The sequence below is a fragment of the Phaethon aethereus genome (genome assembly GCF_964289735.1).
Source record: "Phaethon aethereus genome assembly, chromosome: 4".
NCBI classification, from domain to species: domain Eukaryota; kingdom Metazoa; phylum Chordata; class Aves; order Phaethontiformes; family Phaethontidae; genus Phaethon; species Phaethon aethereus.
Genome location: NC_138578.1, coordinates 18,290,567 through 18,315,727, shown reverse-complemented (window position 1 = coordinate 18,315,727; position 25,161 = coordinate 18,290,567). Strand labels below are relative to the sequence as shown.

Sequence of the window (25,161 nt, the reverse complement as noted above, 5' to 3'; positions counted from 1 at the left end):
CTATACAAGGAGCCACCTCTCTGTGTTGCAGCAGTTTGTGATGTTTCTGCACTAAAGATTTTTCTGGATTGGTTTATTATAAGGAAATAATTGTGAAGTGTTGTTGAAGCGATCTTACTTCAGGAAGACAGCTTTTCCTGAAATGAAAATATAAAGTCCATTTTTTTCAGCTTTGTCTCTTAGAAATCTATCAGAGTATCTTATGCTATCTTCTTGTTTTTTGCAAAAATAAAACTGTCTAGGAAGTCTATTTACAGTGGTTTCTTATAATATATCCCTCAGGATATTCAAGTAGGAACAGAGGGTGGTTCTTTGCATTATTAATGAATTAGGAAAGTTAAGAAAAACAGGTTTTCTAAAACTATATTACACGTGCAAACATTTATTGTTAACATCCTGTAGCATCTGTTGCTTGACTAATTCTGATTAAGGTCCTGTATTTTATAAAAGAAACAATTTTTGCATATGCCTTAACATATGCCTTGCATGTATGTACCTTGGTATTTTAGGGGATTGACTGTTGTTTATTCAGTATCCGCTTTAAATGTTCAGTAAGATAAAAATTTTCTTCGGTCACAAAATGAGATTTTGATTTATGATCACATTTGGAGAGCATTTGTAGAGTTTTCCTATTTTTCTTCTTTTAGTATCACTTTAATTGAACCAAGCTTGACTCTGACCAAACAGATACTTTTAAACTTGTGTCTCATCAAATGATACTGACAGATTATTTAATTTTCATAACCTGTGTCTTTTAATAAATTTCAACACATTGGCTCCAAAATTTCTCATGAAATCAGATCCGAACCATTTTTCTTAAAGAATACTGATGGAATTCCTGCAACTTTGAAGCAAAATTTCATTAGTCTGATACCTGGTAGATGTTTTCTGTTTAAAAAGTCAGTTTCTGGTGGAAAGAATGTCTGTATTAGAGCCTCAGAAAAACACACTGATCTGTGGCAGTGTCAGAAGAATGGCTCACTGTCTGTGCTGATGTGAAGACTGAACTGTCTTCCTGCCTCCTCCTCTACTTGAAAATAAGCGCTTCTGCCACCCTGATGTAATTTTTTTCTTTTTTTTTTTTAATAGGAAAATGAAATACCTAGGTAGAGCAGGGTCACAAAATGTGAGTTTTGTGCCTCTGGCAGCACTTAAGATAAAATAAGAGCATTTAATGTTTCATACCAGCTGATTAATCAGTAACAAAACAGCTGAAACAAGATGCCCCTGAGACATCTTTGGAAACAAATTAAGCACCCATCAACTTAAATGGTCCATGGGATTGCTGCTTGTTAATATAAATCTGTAACTGAGATTAAGCTGATACTTCCCTTAGCCAGAGAAATATCTTTTTTCAGAAGCTTGGGTGTTTTAAAAGTCTGAAACTGTGATCATGGTCAGAAAATGGATCTGTGTGTTTATGCGGTAGCATTAAGCAGTCTGTATGGAGCAGTGTCATCTATGTGGTACAGGAAGGCAATAATTTCCTTTTTTTTTTTTTTAATTGATTAAAACAATTAGACATCTGAAGCAGAATTATGTAATATGTGTGTGATTATCTGTATGTACATATTCATTTTTTACAGCATGAATTTCTGAGGAGGTACCCTCTCAAGGTCACTCCTTGAGTAAGAGTGAGCGTCACAGGCATTTCCCTATTAACATTGTTGGCTTTTTGTATTTTTTTTCATCTTAGGGTTCAACGTCGGCAGGAGCGCTGGTGGCAGATCGACGGTCCGGGAGATTAACCGGGATGCTTGTCACTTCCCAGGCTTTCCCATTCTGCAGTCGCTTCTCCCGAAGCACACTAACGTACCTGCGCTCTATTTCCTCCTCATGGCCCTTTTCCTGCAGCAGCCAGTCACTGAACTGCCTGAAAACCTGCAGGTCAGTGCACCTGTCATCAGCAGCCGATGTAATCAGGGTTGCCAGGTAGGGATTATCTAGCAAGATGTAAATGTAATTCTGTCTGTCGTGAAAGAAAATAATGGATTAACCAGGCCCCCTCCTTCTTCTCCGCAGCTGACGGACAGTCATGATGTGGTGTTTAGTGCTGAGCTGTTTGGGGTGGGATGACAAGGTACGGTGGGAGTATGTGGTAGGCAGCCTGTTGTGACATAGCTGTCGCTAGTGTCTCTCTGGTCTGTTTTGGGGTCAAAGGAGAAGCAGATCCCTGGTTTGAGCTGGCATGGTGTGGGCATTGAAGGGGGCATAATTTTTTGCTTGTTTTATTGTTTTTGTTCAGTTTTTTTTTTTTAAGAACTAGGGAGTTGCTGTGTTAAAGGGAGTTCACAAGGTTACAGACAAAACAAGGTAGCTTTTATTTCAGAAAATCTCTGTGGTTTTGTAGGGGATCATCTCAGCTGTTGCTGGAAAACGTTTATTGTTCTTATTTGGAGCAGGTTGATTTTGGACTTGTTTTAATTGTGTATAAATGGGTGGATATTATATGATCTACAACAGAGTCCTAGGAATCCTTAGTATAGTGCTTTATGGAGAAAAGCCACACTCCAGATAGACAAGGTGCCTGTTTAGAATGGATGCAGTGCTAATATTTATTTATCAGTGGGAACTAGAATGTAAACATTTCAGACCAGGAGGTATTCTGCCAGCCTGTTTTCTCAAGAGGAACACTTAACATTCAGCACTGTGCTACAGTGAAGTAGAGTCATGAAGCTCACGTCCTGCTTACAGTACTGAAGTACGGCACTATTAAATCAAAACTATATTCAACTATTTAAAATATTTAGCAGTAGCACTCTTCATGCTAGAGATGGACACTTCGTCCTTTTTTATTTTTTAATTGATTTAATTCCTTTGGACTTGCTGGAAAATGCGACTTTGTTTTCTTTTTTTTTTTTTTTTTTTTTCCTCCTATGAGACACCATGTGGTTTTTACTGATAGAGATGAGTAAAGTAAACTGAGGTGATTGTGCAGCACTTGTGCTGACAGGTCTCTTGTTTCAAAACACTTAAATACTTTTGAGAAGGTAAGAGTTGCAGTTATGATAGCCCCTGGTTAGAAGGCATTTTCTTCAGTGACACATGACCTTCACATGAAGCTTTTAGGGATAAAATTTGGAGGATGTGAAACAATTCATTTTTTAGATACTGCCGAATGAGCTTATTGTAGATATAATAAAAAGCAGTATCAAATAGCTCAGGAGAAAGGGATTATTTCATGTCTTCTTTCTTCTCTTTCACCTCTTACAGTTTGATTTAGACTCTATTTGGACATTCATATTTGGAGTTCCTGCCTCCTGTGGCACAGTTACCTCTTCAATACACAGTGTTTGCACAGAAGCTGCCTTCTTGTTACTGGGAATGCTGAGGAGCATGCTGAATTCCGTAAGCATAAAAAATTTTCCTCGTATTTGAATGTACAGAATTGTTTGAGTTTGCCATGTGGTCAAAAGCCAAATTAGAAAAGTTGAGGTTTTGTTAGTATCATGACAAACGCAGCTGTGAGTTAAGCTTATAATACTTGGGCGAAAACCATCATTGTCAGTGCGTTATTATATCTTACTTTATTCTTCCGTATCTGTAGAAATATTAGTTGCCACAAAATCAATGCTGCTTTTTTGCAAAAAGGCTTGGCTTTGTGTTTTGCTGCAATTAAAACAAGAAAGCAGAAGGATAAAATGCCCTTGGCAGAGATCCTTGAATTTCTTTCCCGATTAACATCGTGAGGGAATGTTTGAGACTCTATATCCCATCTGCTCAGAGCTATGCGAGTTGCAGATTTTGTGCATGAATCTTCCACATGCAGAGAGGTTCCCTGAATATTAATAGCCACATGCTGGAAGAAATGAATTTACTGCCAGAAAAATGTATTATCTTCTCATCTTTGAATCTAATGTCAAGAATAGTGAAAGTTGGTTTCTCAGTGGGAAAATTTTGTATTTCCTTGGAGCCAGAGTGTGTTATCTGATGCAAATTACCTCATGGAACGTTTGAAAAGCAGCACCTTTTCAGTTGTTGCCTGTTTGGTCTTCATGTGTTTGCGAGATGCTCTGAGAAGCATTTCTTGCATGCCTCTCCATGTTACCATGTTCTGAATGTCTTCTGGATGTGTGTACTGGTTACGTGTTTGTGACCTGCTGCGGTACACATTCCTGTTGTCAGGTGTTCTGTCTCTTGCTGGTGACCTGTTCTGTCATGTGTTCGGTCCTCATCTGTTTGGACACATTTGTGACATGCTCAGACACATGTGCTATCTCTTGCCTTGCTTTCTTGTGCTGTGTCATCAGGTGTATGTTCAGCTGTGCCATCACATTTTGGGTTGACACGAATCAGGTCATGTTGACCAACATGTTTTGAATCATTACATGTTAGAACACGTGTTTTGTCTTATGATCAGTCATGTGTTGTAAATGTGGTCAGTCTCCTGTTTGTGATGTGCTCAAACACATGCGTGGGCATGGGTTACTGTCATGTGTTAGGCTGCCATGTGTTACTGCTGTGGGTTTATCAGCTGTTCAGTCATGTGTCTGGTTGCATTTCATCATGTGGTTGCAACTTGTTCCAGCCTGTTTTATCAGGGCATGACATGTCCTATTGTAGTGCTTGTCATGTTCAGCTACACGCTTCTCATGCATTTATGATATGGTGACATGCAGCCCTGTGTTCAGTCACATATTTGAGATGGCCTGAACACATGTTCTCATGGCATGTTCTGTTGTTCCCTGTTGCAGGCACATAGTTTGGACTTGTGGTTAAGTATTTGTTAGAAGTTGGTGGCTTGTTAAATCATCACACATTCTGGAGGCAATATTAGCCATATGTTTGGTCACATGTTCATCATCTGGTGACATGCTCAGACACGTGTTCTGTCACATTGGGTCAGGTTTGTCACATATTGGTGATGTGCTTGGTGATGGCACATGGTGATGACATTTTCTGTCACTTATTTGATCAGGTATTAGATCACGTGTTCAGACACTGTGTCTTCAGTCATGTGTTCTAGACATGTTTGGTCATGTGTTCTGGCAAGTGCTCCAACATACATTTACCGTGCTCAGGATGTATTTTTCATACTTGGTCATGTGCTCGGCCACATGTTCAAGTCACTTATTTCTGCTCTGCTTGAACAAGCGCTTGTCCACGTGGTTGGTCACACTTGGCCTCATCTTTGATCACATGTTTCATTGCATGTTTGACAATGTGTTTGATTGCATATTTGACCCTATGTGGCTCCTTTCCGAAATGAGCATTCTGCAACTAGTGCTATCTGTGCTAATGTGCTCTTTGTTTTTCAACCCAGCCTTGGCAGTCAGAGGAAGAAGGCTCTTGGCTTCGAGAGTATCCTGTCACCTTGATGCAGTTCTTTAGATATTTGTATCACAATGTGCCGGACCTCATTTCCTTGTGGATGAGTCCAGAGTTCCTGTGTGCGCTGGCAGCAACAGTATTTCCTTTCAACATACGACCTTACTCTGAGATGGTAGGAAATCCAACTAGTTAGCTGTTTCATTTTTCTCCTGAATGTTACTTTTGAGGATTTATCACATAACAGTCGTTCAAAGATAAAGATCTACTTACCCTGTAAGAAAGAGGTCATTGTAAAGGCTGGGATGGTGGTTTTGTACTTTGGGTTTGGAACTGAAAGAAGTTCAACTGAGGGGCAGTTGCTGTGCAGTGACACCTGAAACTGCATTTTAGGGGGAATGTACACGGTTTATTTTTTTTCTAGTAGACCATTATTTGCAATCATATGAACAGTGTTAGCTCAGAGTTACAAAAGCAAAAGAGCCTGAGTCAGCCTATACTTTCTGCCCTCTGCTCTGGAGGATGTGATAAAATTTAGTACTTCTTTTTCCTCCCACTTTCCACTTCTATTGCAGCTTAACCACAAAACAGCATTCTTGTATTACCTGGAACTATGGAGTTCAAGCCGGGAGAGGGTGTGAATTCAACTTTGCTCGCATTGCTGCCTGAAGTGTTCTTTGAGCTTAGTGTCCTTTACAAATGATACTATTTCTAGAATATGAATGGAAAGGAAGCAACCAGTTATTGTTAGCCAGTGTCTAAAAGTAAATTTACTAAGAACATGGAAGGATAGTTAGGCTACAGGTTGGCAAGCGCTAGAACTAAGGAAATTATGATAAAATACTTCAGGAAATACATACCAGTGGCACGCTATCTTTTTGTTGTCAATAAAAGTGGGAGATCAGTGTTTTAAAGGTGCGTGCTGATGAGTCTCTCAAAGATAGTTTATTTTGCTTTTAAGTTATACTTACACTTGAAGTAGATGCTAGGAGCGCTCAGAAAAAAAAGTGCCACTTATAAACTGGTAATGTTGATTTGGCATTCACCTGTATAGAGTTTTTAGAGGAGCCTTGTATCTCTTAGTAGACTTTACTTTAACTGCTAGGTCTCTTGAAACTTTGTGTAGCTGCCTGACAACTTGAGCTCTTTGCTGTTTGAGGGCTCTCTTGATTCCAAATTGGTTTACTTCTCCAGCATTTCCCTCTGCCTGAATGTGTAGAACTAATCAATCCCTTGTGAAATAGATGAATAACAGCCAGGTTCCTGCACCAAAACAATACAAGCCAAATTGAGAGAGAATTCTTAACTGATCTTTCAGCCTTTCTGAGATTGCTATTAAAACCAGAGAGAGTACACATTCACGCTTCTCTTAATTCCTTGGGAAAACTCTCCTACTGAAGCAGACCAAATGTTCAAAACATTTGGTTACTTCACATGTAAGCTGGTGATGCGATAAGTCTGTTGAGGGAAATCATATTGTCTCCTCTTGCATTTGGAGGAGGGCATTACATAAAAACAATCAGTCTTTTGGACTCGACAGATTTCATTACTGTTTGCGCTTTCGTTACAGTCCTCTTTAAGAGCTAGCCCCTCAAAGTTCTTGTTCATCAGAAACAGGAAAGCTGTAGAGATTTTTTTTTTTTAAGAGAGGTTTTGGGAAACTGGCTTACCCATAACTGCACTCTAATAATAAGTATCATATTAAAAAAAGAAAAGGCTCAGTTCCTTTTTTTGTTTTCTGTCGTGTAAACTTGGTAGACTTTTTTAGTTGGCTTCTGTCTTGATTTTAACTGCTTTAGTTAAAAACTTTTTCAAAACTTGTATTTTTTGCAATGAGAAAATTTATTTTTGCAAAGTATGTAGAAATTGCCCAAGTACTTCTTGTTGCTAAGTGAATGTGAAATGTGATCTCTATCTTACGTAACTTATGCCAGTCTTCACTGATTATTGTTTGCCTTGGGAATCAGAAACTAGAATTTGGATGTTTCTCCTGTTGTGTATTAGGGATCTGATCCTGAACATAATCTTGTAAGAAGGCTTTTTAAGAAGCAAAATGTGAAGTGAATAGCTTTAGAAAGAAAAGTAAAGAATAGAGTAGCGGGAAGACTGCTGTTAGTTTAATATGCTGTTTTCCACAGGTCACTGATCTTGATGATGACGTTGGATCCCCAGCTGAAGAGTTTAAAGCCTTTGCAGCTGATTCTGGCATGAACAGGAGCCAGTCAGAATACTGCAATGTTGGCACCAAGACATACCTAACCAACCATCCTGCCAAGAAGTTTGTGTTTGACTTCATGCGTGTGCTGATAATTGATAACTTATGTCTCACACCAGCCAGCAAACAGACTCCACTGGTAGATCTTCTGCTAGAGGTACAGTTTCTTTGTGTTTTGTGTTTTGTTTTTATTATTTGAACTTACTGGGACATTTTATTCCCTAAAATGCTTTCCTCTACTTACCTTTCGAAGTATCTCAGGTGCTTGAGCTGACAGTCTGCATGCTGGTTTTCTTTTTTTCTTCCTATGCTCTGTTCTCCGCTCTACATCGCAGCCCTACTACTGCTTTTGTTTGTGGGCTCCTTAACTTTCATTTGGCCGGTGAAATGGCTCTGTTAGTAGCTGGGCACGCTGTGTCAATGTTTCATTTCTATTTTGTCCTCACTTTAGAGCAGCCATAATCTTGTTTGGCATCTTAGCCAATGACTCCTTCTGTCTGGAAACACAGTGGATTACAACACTAGATGTTCAACAGTGCAGCATGAGAAGTTGTAGCTTTCTTCAAGTTTTATTTTTGTGGAGTATGATTCATTTGTTAAACACCTTTCAGACCATGACAGCTGTATTGGCTATATTGAAAATATAAAATCCCTGCAAGTCCCTGCAGAAATATAAACGTTTTGTTTCTTTTTTATTCATGTTAGCTAAAATGAAGTGGCAAGACGTATGGCGCCGTATGCTATAAAAATTCACAAAATAACTGTGTTATCTTCTTGTAAATTATCTTTTAAAGTTCATGACATCTGCAGAAAGCATCCTCCTGTTAATGGTGAGGCAGGGAATGAGGAGTTCAGTTACTGTTTAACTGCCCACACCTTCTTCAGACACTGTATTGTGAAATGTTCAGTTCATGTCAATTCACATTCTCCCTTGACCTACCTGTTTGTTACCTCATCTGTGTGTTGCTGAGTCTCCCTGATTTTTTTTTTTTTTGATAGCTGTAGGAATTTTGGACCATGCTTGTGTATTTCCTAACAAATTCCTGGGGCAGTTGGGCATCTCTTTGCTGTCACAAAGTAAAAAATGAATTGTCAGGAGATGCAGTTATATGCAAACATCAGGAAGCATATTTGAGGCCGTGTTCAATTGGTTGCAGTTGCCCTACTGCTGTTTTAATCTCTTATCCTTACTGGCCCTTTGGCATAAACAGAGAATTGGGTATGTACACACTGCTGAACTGTTACAGGGCGAGACAAAGCAGGTTGACTTAATGTTATGTTGCTTTCTAGGACTGTTTAAGTGGTTCATTCATTTAGGTGTGATTATGTATGCATTGAATAACACAAGGCACTAAAATGATTTTCCCCTTTAAGTGCAAAGGAAATTAGAACGGTTTAGCACATCTATCTATTATATGACTATACCAAGGCTGCTGTAGTAATATGCAGAACCCCACACAGAAGTGATGATCAACTTACATGTTTGATCTGTCCTATTTACTCGTTCTTACTCAAGGAGATGACTGAGTGAACTGAGGACATCACAGTTTAACTATATGTTTAGTTAAGAGATTTGTGCACCTTTTTTTGGAATGCGTTCTTTTCCAGCTCCTATTATGGCAGAAGGTAAATTTACTGGATTTAAGTAGGAGTAATGCCTATTCTTAAGCCTGCATACAGACAATATATACTCGAAGTGCATTATTAAATTTTTAAATAAAGCCAAGGCTTTTTACTTGAGATGAAGTTAGGAGGAAAAAAAACCTAGTTCACGAGAGCTGAGAAAAGAGAAATTCACCTAGAACACCCTCCCCCTCCCTCTTTTTGCTCACTCAGAGATATTAATTATCTTAACATCGTATTTCTTTTATCAGGCTTCCCCTGAAAGATCAACACGAACACAGCAGAAGGAGTTTCAGACATACGTTTTGGATGGAGTGATGGACCATTTACTTGCAGCTGATGTTTTACTGGGTAATATAACAAAGTTCAGTTATCAGTCTATGGATTTGAGTAAAAGGTTTTGATTATTTAACTTTTTCTTTATTAGTGTCCTGGTTTGTTACAACTGTATTGTCTTTATTCTTTTCCTTTCCTTTGGTGTGTAAATGGTGTTGCTGTGATTTGCATGTTCCCACACTATCTTGATTGTGCCAAAGCTGTAAAATAGATTATTCAAAAAACTATATGGCATGAATCTTTTGGATATGTAAGCCAGACAAATTGCAATTACATCAAAAACAACTGAAACTGGATCTTGCATCATCTCTCTTGTCCTTCTTGCCTTGGTAGAGGATCTGGAGCTCTTGTCAATTTATCACTGGTGGGACTTTGTTTTTTAAAAGTTAACTTTGTTTCCATTTCCTCCTACTCTAGTTTTATTAGGAATGCAGCACCTCAGAAAAAAAACCTCTGGGATTAGCACTCCATTGATCCAGTTAATAAATGGACAGGAAGAGAATTAGAAGCTTGTAACTTGGGTGTTAGTAGGGTAGGCTGTCACACCAGAACATGGGTTTAGATGATCATGAAGAGGCCTATAAGAATATCACTGCTCAGGTGCCCAGTCAGGTTTCATGGTGGCCTGCTGGACTGCTCAGGAGCTCTAGGTCTGCTCTGTTTCCATCCTAGCTGTCATGGGGCAGCAGGCATTTCTGTTCAAAAGTGCTTGTAAGGCTCTCCCTTTCTTGCCACAGCAATGACTTGTCTTTCTCTGGGTGCAGTGCATTAATAAAATAAATCCAGAATCATGTTACATGAAGCTTTGGGCCAGGTTCTCAGAAGAGTCTCCTGCCCTTACAAGTACTTCTGTGCAACCCAAGAGCAGGACTTTGGTTTCCCCAGGCATTCCTTCTTCAAGGTTTTGCCAGCTTCCTCTGGGTGCAATGCTATCAGTTGCTTAATGCACAGATGAGGCAACAGGTGAAATATGTAGCTGAACCTCCAGCAAAATCAACACCACTGATGTTTGGTTTGTTTGTTTGTTTTTAATGTAAGCACTTGCACTTTTCAAGCTTCTTTTAATATAGCTGGACTGACATCTACGTACATACAGACGCATGCAGCTGATGCCCATTGACTCTCAGTTTTATTAAGCGAAGAACAGCGAGGGAGAAGTAATGTTAGCTGATATCACTTCTCATCTCAAGGTGTTTAAAAGCATTCTGTTCCTTCTGAAAAAGCAAATGTATAGTTTAAAAAAGCTGCAGGTGGTTCTGCACACATGCAGCTGCAGTTGAAAAAGGGGATCACACATAAATATGATGCCTTGGGATCACAAGAGTACCATTTTTTCTGCACTCTTTCTGCCCCAGCCTCCCTTTTTTAGGTCTTTGTCACTGTTGATTTCAAATGTTCGCTTACCACTAAAGATCATTGTAGGGAAGTCATGAGGTTTTAGCTTTTTCTTTGACTGAGTCTTTTTCTCTTTTACAGAAGTCTAGAAAGCCCAGGCTAATGTGAATGTATTTATGCAGATGTGGTTTTTCTGATAAATGAAGAGAATTGGGTTTTTTTATTACTTAGGTGAAGATGCATCTCTGCCTATAACAAGTGGAGGAAGCTACCAAGTGCTGGTGAACAATGTCTTTTATTTTACACAGCGTGTGGTAGATAAGCTCTGGCAGGGCATGTTCAACAAAGAATCCAAACTTCTTGTGGACTTCATAATACAGCTCATTGCACAGGTAACAGCGTTATTCTATTAACCTGCTTGCAAAAACATTTTCGCAGGTTATGTTAAAATCCATGGAGTAAGGTTGCTGAGCAACCCACTAGTGAGGCATGTCAGATAAGCATAGAAGTATGCTTTTCTTCCCCAGGTTTCCTCTTCACTGAGCTTTCCTAGCATATCTTGCCAGTGTGGAGTGCTTTTAATATGGGGCAGTTGAATAAAAACTGCTTTCAGATTACATTATTTTTTAGAAATCCTCCACAATAGATGTTGTGGTTTAACCCAGCAGGTAGCTGAAACAACCACACAGCCGTTCACTCACCTCCCTCCCTAGCAGGATCAGGGAGAGAATCAGAAAAAAGATAGAACTCATGAAGAGATAAAGACAGTTTAATAGGACAGGGAAAAAAAAAAAGATAAAAGAATATACAAAAGAACTGATGCACAGCACCTACTGACCGATGCCCAGTTAGTTCCTGAGTCATGGCACCTCCCCAGCCAACTCCCCCAGTTTATATACTGAGCATGATGTCGTATGGTATAGAATATCCCTTCGGCCAGTTTGGGTCAGCTGTCCTGGCTGTGTCCCCTCCCAGCTTCCTGTGCACCCCCCACCTTCTCACTGGCAGGCCAGAGCATGGGAGGCTGAAAATTCCCTGACTGCTTAGCAACAACTAAAAACATCAGTATTTTATCAACATTATTTTCACCCCAAATCCAAAACACAGCACTATACCAGCTATCAGGAAGGAAATGGACCCTATCCCAGTTGAAACCAGGACAATAAACAACAAAATTTATCTCACATGATTTTTGTGAAGCTTCCTAAATTTACCTTGACATTTTTGGGAAGCCTCCTCATGCACTTTTATTGGAGATTGTTAGAAGACTTTTACTGTTAGAAATCAGCAGCGTCTTTATAGATATTATAACTGTATCATCATGTATTAATGTCATTTCTGTCCTTGAAATTAATGGAATTGACGGTTTTGGTAAAATACCTATTTTGAAAAATGAGCATTGGTCAATTCAAGGGAATACTGTGTGCCAGTAAATTGATTTTCTGCTACTATCGGATAATGGTTGTTGGGGTTTTGGGTTTGTTTTTTTTTACTTTTACAGTCAAAAAGAAGATCTCAGGGACTATCGCTGGATGCTATTTATCACTGCCTGAACAGGACCATCTTGTATCAGTTCTCAAGGGCACACAAAACTGTTCCTCAGCAAGTGGCTCTCCTTGATTCCCTAAGGGTCCTCACTGTGAACAGAAACTTAATTTTGGGACCTGGAAATCACGATCAAGAGTTCATCAGCTGCCTAGCTCACTGCTTGATTAATCTGCACGTGGGAAGGTAAGTATCTCAGACAGAAGTTCATTCCAGAACCAGGGCTGTGAAGTATTAAAATGATCTGCTCTCTCTCAGCAATGACATTCACCTTGCAAATAAGTCAGCAAATTCTGGATAACTGCTTGTAACTTTCCAGCCAGTGAAATGCAAGCAAGCTTAAATGATGAAACAGAATTAGGTTTGAAGAGCCCAAGTGTAGAGAACATTATTACCTCCTTTTACAGAGGTGTTTTAAAATACTGACACAAGTGCTTATCAAACCATTTTGTTGTTATGCTTTGATAATTTGAAATGTTTTCAAGGTAGAAGGAAACGCTGGTGCTAAGTAATTAATAGTCAAAGAGGTCTGTCACTAGATTTATTGTCTATTGAATCATTTCATACAAATTCTGTATCCTAGTACTTGGATGTATAGCATTCAATAAGTCCGGTCAGGCATTAAATCTGATGCCTGTGACCAATGCTGTAGACACTCACTTTTCTGCATTGCTGCAAATGCCTGCCTGGCATTTTCATTTTTTCTTTCCAAAAACATGTACAGCTTGTGTTGCATCCAAAGACACTTGGGAAGAACCCTAATGTTCTCGATTTGTGACTTCAGTTGTTTTGCATTTCTTCAAATCTAGCAACGTCAGTGTCCATGGCGTGTCATTTTTCATAAAGCTTAAGTTCAGTTTGTGACCACAGATTATCAGAACTCAAGTGGACAGAAGTGAAGGTACATTGCTGTGGTAGCACATATTAATCTTTGTGATACTGTCACAGGGAATCAAATGCTTTAGCTTCTTCGTTTCTTTTCTTCTGGTTGTTGTTAATTCATGTTGTATTTGTAGCAACGTTGATGGGTTTGGATTGGAAGCAGAAGCCAGGATGACAACTTGGCATATTATGATCCCCTCTGATATAGAACCAGATGGAGTCTACAATCAAGATGTCAGCGAAGGTAATCTGAGAGTGACAAAGCCACAGATGTCTGCTAATGCCAATTCTGTATTGTTATCACTGATCTTTCACTCCAGTTACTCTTAGGGCTGGGGGGGGGGTGTATATAAAAATATATTAAAAATAGATGAAAAAATGCTTAGAAATACAGAGACAGACATATCCAAGATAAGTTATTGTTTTGTTAAAATATCAAGAGCTCTTCATTGTTTTCTGGACACGCTCCAGAATTAGAAATACTGCTTTACATGCACTGAGTTGAATGCAATGGAAATAAGTCATACTAAGTGTGCACCATGGTTTTGTGTCAGCTGAATCTTTCATGAGCATAGGTAAGAAATAATTGGCATAAGCTGTAAAATTATTATTCAGTGGCATCCTCAGGATCTTTCACTCAAAGGAAGTTTATGAACTACCTGTGGAAGAAAGGATTCAGTGATTACTTTTTTTTCTTACATGTATATATTTAATATTTATGCAGGTGTGTACTTATGCACACAATCATATGTAAAAATATTAAAGCATAATGTATGTATTGCCTTGTATAGCTGTTCATAGACATATACTTCTATAAGATTTTTTTAATCTCATTTTGTCAATAGATGGATGTGGGAGAAGAATCACAACTAATCAGAGCCCATGTTTCAGATTCACAGAGAAAAAATTGCCAAAATTAACCATTAAATACTTTCTGATAGCATATAAATGGCAAAAAAAGATAGTCTGGCCAAAGGCATTTCACAAGTCATGCAAGAGGGGAAGAAACTAGAGTATAATTGCAGAAATTATTCAGTTCACTACTGTAAAAATACCAATTCTGTAAGCACTGTAGAGACCTTGCTGTTTGTGATTTTGTACCTATGCAGGTCGCCAGCTTCTTTTAAAAGCCATAAACAGAGTGTGGACAGAGCTGATCCATAGTAAAAAACAGGTTTTAGAAGAAGTTTTCAAAGTGACGCTACCTGTCAATGATCGTGGCCAAGTGGATATAACTGTTGCAAGACCCTTTATTGAGGAAGCAAGTTTAAAGTGTTGGCAAAATCATTTGGGTAAGTGTAACTGAGGACTTTTCTGTCCTGAATGGTAGATTTGTCTGAAGTGAACCATATGAACTAGATGGTTTAATACAGGCTTAGCTTTTGTGTAGTGGTAAGTACTATAAACTTTCACTGTTTAACATCTCTCATTCAGAATATGGACCATATATAGGATATACTTACATTCCACTGCACACAGGACCTTTATTCACTGTCAGTGGTCTCAGCAATGTCCTATGGTTGTGATCAGCATGCACCAAATAGCATATTGTGGATTACAGTGTTGGAGTCATTTAGTTCCTTCCAAGGAACACTTGGTTTGGGATGACCTGTGTCACCATTCTTAGGATTTGATGTTCCAGACCCCTCTTGAGCATGTCTGGGTGCAGCCTGCAAACTCTCTGTCCGATGATAGGATTGTAAATGTGTGACTGAGCAGTCCTCCTCTAGCAGCAGTGATGCTATGACTTCTCCTTGGCTGGGAAATCTGTGCAGCCTAGGAAGCAGCTTTGCAGGAAAAGGACCTTGGAATCCCGGTGGGCGAGAAGTTAAGCACGAGTTACCTCTGTGGCCGTGTAAAAAAGAAGGTCAACTGCTGCTGGATTGAAATAGTGAGAGTTTAGGCAGCAGATAATAAAATTCCATAGACACGACTCCTTTGATGATTACCCAGCTCTAAAGTAATTGAGGCTAACCTGGATGTACAGAAAGCATTTTTGGAAACTTTGGAATACTTGTTTTTGCAGTCTCTGTATTTCTCTAGAATGTATTTTCTCTAGAAATGTGTTTTGTCCCTGGCTGATGTTTGCTCAAGTTTCCAGTATCTCACTGACAGTCAGTATGTTTGCAGCAATGTTCTGAGTAGAGTGAATGATCTTTGGAGAAATTATTGCTATAAGAAAGTAGTAGCGGTTGTCGTGGTTTAGCCCCAGCCAGCAACTAAGCCCCACGCAGCTGCTCGCTCACTCCCCCACAGTGGAACGGGGGAGAGAATTGGAAGAGTAAAAGTGAGGAAATTAATGGTCTGACATAAAGACAGTTTAATAGGTAAAGCAAAAGCCGTGCACACAAGCAAAGCAAAACAAGGAATCCATTCACCACTCCCCATGGGAGGCACGTGTTCGGCCATTTCCAGGAAAGCAGGGCTGCATCACACGTAGTGGTTTCTTGGGAAGACAGACGCCATAACTTCAAACATCCCTCCACCCCGTCCTCCTTCTTCGTCCCAGCTTTATATACTGAGCATGGCGTCATATGGTATGGAATATCCCTTTGGCCAGCCTGGGTCAGCTGTCCTGGCTGTGTCCCCTCCCAGCTCCCCGTGCACCCCCAGCCTGCTCACTGGCAGGCCAGCACCAGAAGCTGGACTTTCCTTGACTACTTAGCAACAACTCAAAACATCAACATGTTATCAACATTTTCTCATCCCAAATCCAAAACGTAGCAAAAAGTGCTCCCAACACTTCCTCTTTTTTTTTCAGCTCATGAGAAGAAATGCATCAGTAGAGGGGAGGCTTTGGTTCCAACCACACAGTCCAAACTTTCACGAGTTAGCAGTGGGTTCGGTCTCTCTAAACTGACCGGTTCCAGGAGAAACCGCAAGGAGAGTGGCCTCAATAAACACAATCTCTCTACACAGGTAATTTCTGTCAGTTAATAACACGCAATCTAAAATGCAGCAATGTATGTTCAGAGTTTGCGGTAAGTATCCCAATGTAAGGAATCCTGTGGTGTGTGAAATGATATTTGGTGTTTGGTTTTCCCCTTTTTGAATATTCAGACTGGGCATCTTGCTTCTGCATGTCCTAATCTAGTAGATGCACCTGCATATCTGTAACATTAAGCCAAGAGTTAAACTCTTTGTTGTTGGTGAGGCTGCTCAGGTGCTTCTGGTTACATATAAGCTTTATTGCTTTGCTAGTCTGGGTCTTAAGTTCAGTTTGCAATACCACTCTGAAATGGAAGCTGTGAGACAGATGCTTGTCCTTTCTTCCATTCTGCCCCCAACATTATGTGGTTTCGGAACATTCTTATATGAATGTATATGTATCATGACTAAACAAACATTTCTTTGCACTGTTTTTATTGTGCTACAGAGAAGAGTTCAGCAAAGCAATAGGTGATGGTAGAACTGGACATTTGCTTTACAAATCTGCTTGCTTGGGAAAAAAAAAAAAAAAAATTTAAAAAGTTAGACCAGAGTAGCACAGCAGTAGTGCTCTCAGTAGGACAGTACTTGGTGGGACATTGCAAGGATTTAGTATGAATTATTTGGGCAGTTGAAAAAAAAGGTAAGAGGAGTGTTTGAAAGTTTTGGGGGATTGAGTTCTTACTGTATTTAGCACTTGAAACACTGGGGAGATGTTGGATCAAGGGGGGCAGCTGTATTCCTGCCACAAGGAAATGTGTAACTCAGGAGTTTGTGTCCTGTGAGAAAATACGTTGCCAGTTCTCTTACTGGTCTGAAAATTATTGAGTGGCTTTGATAAAATGAAGAATTCTCAGTGCTGTCAGTCCTTTTCCTGGTGAGCAGGCATACATGTTAAAATGAAAAGGAAGAAACTTGCAAACTGAGCTGACGGGAACCGTTGCTAGCTGTGTCAGCAGAGGGAGCAATAACTGAAAACAGGTATATTCCAGTACAGAGTGAGGAGTGTTGGGAGTCTTGAGGATTTCAAACAAACTAGGCAGCATCCACAAAATACTACTTAAATGGAAACAGGGAAAAGTAGTAATATTTGTGAGTGCCAATCTTTGGCTGTTTGGGAATGTTCTGAACTGTTCGTCATGTGTTTGGAAATGTGTGCCAGTTTCTTTTAAAGAATATTCCTATACATGAATATACTGACTTAAAAAAAAAAAAAAAAAGAAAGAAAACAAAACCCCAAACAAAACAAAACCTTAAGTATTGTTGTATAGAGTAGTTTGAAATTCATCATCTAAGTTTTTTGGGGTTTTTTGTTTGTTGTTTTTTTTTAAGAAACTAGTCTTTGTGAGCAAATTCAGTAAGGTGATGTATTCATAGGCTTTTCATTCAAACAAAACCTGATTTGCCAAAAAGTCATTCTGTCCTCTCACCTTTGTATTAGGAAATTTCCCAGTGGATGTTTACTCACATTGCAGTGGTTCGGGACCTGGTCGATATGCAGTATAAGGAGTATCAGGAGGTATGTCTCAGCAGATTAATTACCTGACACTGATAATTTGACCTGTTAGGTTATACTGTTCCTGCTTCTCAGTATGGGGCTTGTAAAATATTAGATTGTCATTGGTCAAATGCTTGAATGTTTAGATACAGTTGTTATTTTTAAGCATTTTTTAAATGCAATCAAAGAAACTGATGAGGAAACTAATTTTCATCTGGTTGTAGACGAAAACTCTTGTACAATATTACATGCTAAATCTAATTTTTTTTCCAAGAAGCTTAAGTAGTCTTTCCTTAGAAATGTTAAAAAAAAAGAGTTGGATTGGAAATATGCTAGAATATGCTGTCTTTCTAAAACATTGTACAAAAATGTAAGAGAAGATGTGGAGAAGCATTGTGTACAAACACTACTTTTATAGTAACACAAAGAAAATTTTATGGTACTGTTCCCAAGTCATGCAGCAATAAGTGGCTGCTCTGTGCCTTCCAGAATGAAATCATTGCACCTTGCAGTTTCTTCCAAACATCCTCAAAGACCTTTGGTTCAAACTAGTTGCTGAGCTTCATGCTCTAAATCTTAAGAAATCAGCTTTCAAGAGAAACAAGTCATTGAAAGCAATTAGTTAAAACAAACAACCAACTTTGCTTCATTTTACTTCTTTTTCCAGTGTAAATACAAGCAGGCAAGGCCTCCAAGACGATTTTTTTTGTTTTATTCTTAAAATCCTTTTTCAAAGAGAGTGGATTAGTGTTACATTTCTTTCATATTTGCCATTTAGAAATACATTCAATTAATGATACAAACCAAAAGCAGAGCTTTTATTCTCTTTTCTTTCCTTTTTTGTTGAGAAGATTACAATATGAACCCTGCTTTTCTGGTAACTGACACCAGAAATCTCATTAAGGCATACTAGAAAATGCTACTAGAATTATGAATGATTCCACATTTTTCTGTAATGTGTGCTTACATCAGACACAGGCTTAAAAGCATCACTCCTGATGCATATACAAATGTCTTTGTATTCAGCGTCAGCAGAACGCGTTAAAATATGTGACAGAAGAGTGGTCTCAAATTGAATACGAGTTACTACGAGAGCGAGGTCTGTGGGGTCCCCCCATTGGCTCCCATCTTGACAAGTGGATGTTGGAGATGACTGAGGGTCCCTGCAGAATGAGGAAGAAGATGGTGCGAAATGACATGTTTTACATTCAGTATCCCTACATGCCTGAAGCTGAGCAAGAAACAAATTTGCTGGTAAGTATTCAAGATTTTGTGATGAGTAATTTTATGCCCTGTTGTAAAATCCTTTTTTTTTTTTTTTTATAAGTTCCTCTTAAGAAACATGTTTTACACTGCTGCTATTACTTAGTGTTCTGTCTGTACGTCCTGAATGGTTGGTAAGGTCCAGTTGTTTTTCATAGTGTGTTTAGGGAAGGGACTGAACCACTTGGCTCAAAACTAATTGAGCTTGAAGGCTAGCAATTGCAACATAAGATAAGGTGTGCTTGCATCAGTTAAGTGATCATGCCAGTGAACAGCAGAGGCATCTTCATAAGCCTCTAGAGGCTGAGAAGTACCGTAACTATGTGAGGTTTCAGTCTGAGTTCTCAACCTTATGCTAGATAATGTGGTAAACAGTGATCGGGGGGGGGGGGGGGGAAGAAGAAAAAAAAAAAGAAAAAACCAAATGGGCTCAAACAGGCTACGAGCCTTTGTTTGGGTCTGTTTGTGAACTGTACTTTCATTTGTCTGCAAACAGGAACATGGGCTGTGTAGCAGAAATGCACGCGGCCTTTGAAAGCTTGGCAGCTAGTTCATGTTAGTTTTGGAACACCGTTTTTAAGAAATGGAGCAGTCTTGTGTCTTTTTAGGCATGCACGTATGCATGCAGGAGTTTTTTCTTCAAAGTACTTAAGACAAGCAAACAAAAAATAGCGTACAACCAGTTTTAAACCATTAGATATATTTGTTTACTTGCAATCTGACTCACAATAGCTGTAGTGACAGTCTAATTCACATGAAGTGGAGAACATGCCATCATATGTTCTTCTCAAAAGTGTTCCTTCTCTGATGCTTATATAATTGATGCCCTGTTTTCAGTCTGACTTCACAAGTAGACTTCCTGAGACAGCTGATGATACCATTCCTCAAAAGGTAAAGAAACAAGTACACTGACGTGAGAGAATGTAAAATAAATACAACTTTTTTTCTTCCTGCATGTTAGGCAATCTTAACAAGGCTTCTACGTTTGGCTTTCAACTTGCTCTTTCAGTAAATATTTCCAGGCCTAAAGGTGTTTTCAGTAATCGTGTTAGAAGACGTTATTGTGCTCTCAACCTTCACCTAATAAAACTTTCTGTAGATCTTACCTTCTTCGCTGCACACTAACAGGCTGTGTTGGGCTGTGCTCTCACTGTTCTCACTGTGTGAAGTGTTGTGGCTTTGGGATCTGAACTAATGGTCGGTGGAACATGTTTAGTAATGGGCAACATGATCGCTTGGAAGCACTTACTGGGAAAGTAAGTGTTTCTTTCTAAGAGAAGATCTGGTGAGCAGTTTTTCTCCTTTTTGGTTGTAACGGGCTGCAACAGGCCTAATTTTGTTCAAGGCCAGATTAATTTTGTCTTAGCTGACTCAGCTCCTCATTTTTATTATTAATGAAATATACACATCTTTAAAAAATATGAATCCTGCCTTGAAAAGAACAGACTTGTTTGGAAGTGGCTGCTCTGCAAGTATTTCAGTATTAGGCTGCTTCTCTGCTGAATTTCATTTGCAGTCTTGCCCATCACTAAGTACAGTGTGTAGTGTGCGTTCACTCATTTTGAATTACAGTCAACAGTAAACTAATACATATAAATGAAAGTAATTCTATTATACAGAATATCTAATATAAATTGTTACTGTTTTCCTTTCTTCATGTTAGCAGTGCTAGTTGGGATTTCTCTTTGTAGGCTATAAATAAGTTGTTTCCACAGAGGTTTTAAGCATCATTTAAGTAGTATTTTTGTGGTCATAAGGAGTGAACACTTAGTTGAACATAAATGAACAAATCGGATCACAGTGCCTTAAATAATAAATCAGTGACCTGAAATAATAAATCTCCCTGTTGCTGATCTTAATCTCTTTGTCATCCTAAGCATCCACTTGTAATAAAGCTAGTTTGATTTTATGGGTCATTTAGTTTCCCACTATACTATTATACAGATGAACAACAACAACAACAAAAGAATCACATTTTATGTATTTTCAGTTATTACTGCAAAAGCGGACAAGGGAAAATCTTGACTGAAATGGCAGTGATACTCTACATTGAACTGGATTTATAATATTTTGTAATTATCCCAACATAGTTTTGAAATTCATCAGAAATAATGCTAAAAAAGAAGTATTTGTGATGGAGAACTGAACACATTCACAAAGCTTTCTAGAGTTTGAGGGTGGGGTTAAACAGTAGTCAACACAGTAAATAGCAAAGAGAAGAAAGTTTTCGACTGCAGTATAAAATAAATGGGTTTTCATCCATCCATGTGCATCATGAATGTATTTTAATTTCAGAAGGGTTCTTGGCTCTTTAATACCTCTTTTGTCTTCGTCTGTGTCTCCTGTGATCATTCTGACATATTTATTGTCCTCATTTAGTTCTTCTACTTCAAATGTTGCCTCCATAATAGTGAGGAACGTTCTTAGCTTGACATAACGTAAGAATTAGGTGGGGCATAGGACAGACAGAGGTAAAAAAAAAAACAACCCAACCCTCAAAAAACCTTCAAAAAAAACAACGCCAAACAAACAAAACCCCACCAAACAACAACAAACACCATCACCATAATGAAACATATTATAATCCATTGTCATCACCCAAAGGTACAAACGGTGCTCCAAGAATTACTTTGGTTAAATGGATACTCTTGTGCCAGTCTCCTGACCACAAACCATCAGACTCTTTACTAAAAAAGAAACAACTCAATTAATTAGGAATTTCTGAACCCTAACACCAGTCCCTGGCTGCTTTTAGTTCATATCAACTACCACATATCTGTATCTTTCCTTGAGGTAATTTTTTATTCAAACTATTGCCTAGCAAAGAAGTCAGCTAGCTAACAAATAAGCTGCATATGTTGTAGGGAATTATGAAATATGATACAGTGGCCATCTGATCTACCAATTTTAAGCTCAAGTATCCCAGACTTTTGTGACAGTTCATAAAATACTGGCCACACTTCTTATTTCCCATGTTGTAGGTTTATCTGCAGGCATTTCTGCAATCCTGTTATTTCCTGAGTGGCTGAATAGCTCCCTTTCAAATTAGCTGACAGATTACATCTACTGAAGTCTCTTGTTTCTGTATGTGTTCATGTATGACTGAGCACGCACAAAACACTTGATGGGCATGCACTGTGCTGCACAACAGTATTCCTGAAACACGTTCACTGAAGCGAGTGAGGAGTTGACTGACCAAGCAATTTCTTCAATTATTTCCAAGAAACCTGCTCGTTACCGAAGAGCTATAAGTTATGACAGTAAGGAGTACTACATGCGCCTGGCTTCTGGAAACCCTGCAGTCTTTCAGGATGCTATAGAAGAGAATACAGTGGGTGAAACAACTCAGCAGGAGCCAGAGCATGGGGAGGACACTATTGCAAGAGTCAAAGGTTTGATTGTTTGTTCTGTCTTGAACTGTTTTCTTTAAATTTATCTGCCTTTGTATCTTTTCATGCAGTTTGCATTAAGATAAGCATAAGGATCCTGTAGGACTCTTATTTTTCTGTCTTGGAATTGGATCAGTAATTTCAAAGTTCTGTAGGTTTTGCGAAATGAATTTTTTTGTGTGTCAGATTTTTATTTATCTATCTCTATTCTTCTTTTCCAGGCCTGGTGAAGCCTCCACTGAAACGATCTCGCTCTGCTCCTGATGGAGGAGATGATGAGAACCAGGACCAATCACAGGATCAAATTGTTGAGGGGAGTTCGATTGATGAAGAGGAGAAGACTGACAATACAACTTTGCTTCGACTTCTCGAAGAAGGAGAGAAGGTACTGTGTACTTCAAACAGACTAAGCACTTACTATATTGGAATCTCTGCATTACATGTTGCAAGCATGAATAAATGTCCTAAATACATTCCCTGATCTTCAGCTGAATTTGCTTAATATTTCATCCACTTCTTCCTTGAAGCCAAATGTGTGTTATGGTTCAAAGAGATCCTGAGCTGAAAACCCTGTACTGGAAACAGTCTTTTTCTTTCCTTCTGCCTGCTAGGGAAAAAAGAACCTGTCCTGAAATGAACGCTGCGAGCTATCCTATGCTTGGATTATTAAGCCTGTTGGCTTAATGAGTCCAGACGGAAAATATATGTTGAAAATATAAATACTGAACCTGGCAGACTGTCTATAATTAATTGTTCCCTTCATTAGAATGAAAAACCTTGATAACTTTATCCCCAAGAACAGCGTTGAATGACTGTGCTGCATATTTGGTATTTCAGACTTTGTCTGTCTAAAGTATACCAGTAAATACATTTGTGATCATAGTTGAGTGGGCTACAGGTTCTAAAATATGCTCAAGAGGCATGGTGTGAGTGGATAAGTTGGTAAATATATAAATCTATATCATACGGAGGAGGCTTTATTTAACTCCCTTCCCAATTGCTAATTGCAGGCATTAAGTATATCTCTGATTAAGGGGGAAAATAGCAGAATTTTTCTTGTATCTACAAGTGATAAAACAGTGTCTGGGGCTTGCTCTAATAAAGCAACGATCTGAGCCTGAGCTCATTAACCTGCTTTCACTAACTGTCTGCTTTTCATTACAGATTCAGCATATGTACCGCTGTGCTCGGGTTCAGGGCCTTGACACCAGCGAAGGGCTGCTTCTCTTTGGGAAAGAACACTTTTATGTCATTGATGGATTTACCATGACAGCCACTAGAGAAATACGTGATATTGAGACACTGCCTCCAAAGTGAGTAGATTAATAGAGAGTTTCCTCAACCTTTAATAGCTGAACAAGAAGTATTTAATGAGAGGAGTCAACTCCAAAATAATGTCAGATTCAGAAAGACCTCAGGAGCAGTTTCCTCTGTGCTCACAAATTGCTTAATGTAGTATGTGAAAATCAGCTGTTTCTATAACTGAACTCTCATATGAATTAAGAAAATAAGTCTTTTAACTTATCATCTTTTTAATCACTTCTCTCTTGTCTGTTTATGCTCATTTACAGGATGCATGAGCCAATTATACCGAGGGGAGCAAGGCAAGGTCCAAGTCAACTCAAAAGAACATGCAGTATTTTTGCGTATGAAGATATCAAGGAAGTACATAAAAGGAGATATCTTTTGCAGGTAACTTGAACACTGTATTTGCATTGAGGAGCAAACTTTGTAATTTTTTGACAATGTTATAATTTTTAAAAGGCACAATAAATACATAACTGATGGGTGTTTGGAAAGTGAAGTTACTCAATGTCTTGAAATTGAAGTGCTTATTTGGGCATTCTTGGTTTTGGACAATTGGCTTACCATGGTTTAGTTTATTTGGTGTATTAGTGAATCTTAGTGTTCCAAAAATAAAACGTCTGTCTGCGCTAAGCAAAGTCAGCTTCACCATAATTTGGTGTCAGATGTAGCACAGTATGACTAAACTGGTGTACACCTGACCTTTGGAGATGATGAGTAAATGTGTTAGTGTTGACATGGATTTGTCCTCTCTGTTTTCAGCCAATTGCAATTGAAGTTTTCTCAGGAGACGGACGGAACTATCTTCTAGCTTTCCAAAAAGGGGTTAGAAACAAAGTTTATCAAAGGTATTGTAAAATAAGTTAGAACATTTAATCTGAATGGTTGCAAATGTCTGTGTTGAGCCACATTTGAGCCTACAGTGACCTAACAACCAGAAGCAGGTTGCAAGAGTGACGGGTGGTAGGCAGTGGGTGACCTGAGAGCAGCGTAGTGCTGCACAGAACAACTACCAGGAAGCACTAATGAAGCGCCGGTGCCTGCATGTGGAACTTGCGGTATGCATTCTGTGAGAAAAGGGCCATTCCAGTTTTGTTGAAGCAGTTATGTAGCTGCTCAAAATGAAGTCTGTAACTGTACTAAACGCACTTTAAGGAGTAGACATGCCACGGACAGAAACACTGATCTTAATCTCCTTTTAACTGCTGATGCAGGTTTTTGGCTGTGGTGCCATCTCTAACTGACAGTTCGGAGTCAGTGTCTGGGCAGAGACCAAACACCAGCGTAGAGCAAGGGTAGGTGATTCTGTTCCTCACAAGCTCTATAGCTCATCAGTTTCACATAAATGGTGCTTGCGTTAAGGTCAGGATTCACTGGAGAGTACTGCAACCTCTATTTAAAATTGGGCATTACCAAAATAAAAAACTAGTGTTGTTGTGCTCCAGTTATTTTAAACGTACTAATATCATTGGCAGCATTGGTATATCTTCTTACTAATTCTTAATAAATGGATTAACATTATGCATATACTGATACATTCTGAAAGGAATTGGAATGCCAAAGCTATCAGATTT

General features: G+C 38.9%; 1 protein-coding gene across 1 annotated transcript in view; it reads left to right on the top strand.

The window, feature by feature from the left end:
* Positions 1-25,161, top strand: part of WDFY3 (WD repeat and FYVE domain containing 3) — a gene marked incomplete at both ends in the record, with an annotated part of 122,509 nt that overhangs the window by 77,069 nt on the left and 20,279 nt on the right. Inside the window, 19 exons of the mRNA XM_081999315.1 lie at positions 1,697-1,932; positions 3,214-3,348; positions 5,264-5,443; positions 7,407-7,640; positions 9,358-9,457; positions 11,009-11,169; positions 12,279-12,508; positions 13,339-13,448; positions 14,314-14,496; positions 15,966-16,123; positions 17,574-17,651; positions 18,657-18,884; positions 19,731-19,784; positions 22,117-22,285; positions 22,504-22,667; positions 23,447-23,595; positions 23,854-23,974; positions 24,350-24,435; positions 24,802-24,882. Of these exons, the coding sequence (XP_081855441.1) occupies positions 1,697-1,932; positions 3,214-3,348; positions 5,264-5,443; positions 7,407-7,640; positions 9,358-9,457; positions 11,009-11,169; positions 12,279-12,508; positions 13,339-13,448; positions 14,314-14,496; positions 15,966-16,123; positions 17,574-17,651; positions 18,657-18,884; positions 19,731-19,784; positions 22,117-22,285; positions 22,504-22,667; positions 23,447-23,595; positions 23,854-23,974; positions 24,350-24,435; positions 24,802-24,882 (2,857 nt within the window). The remainder of the gene's footprint in view (positions 1-1,696; positions 1,933-3,213; positions 3,349-5,263; positions 5,444-7,406; positions 7,641-9,357; positions 9,458-11,008; positions 11,170-12,278; positions 12,509-13,338; positions 13,449-14,313; positions 14,497-15,965; positions 16,124-17,573; positions 17,652-18,656; positions 18,885-19,730; positions 19,785-22,116; positions 22,286-22,503; positions 22,668-23,446; positions 23,596-23,853; positions 23,975-24,349; positions 24,436-24,801; positions 24,883-25,161) is intronic.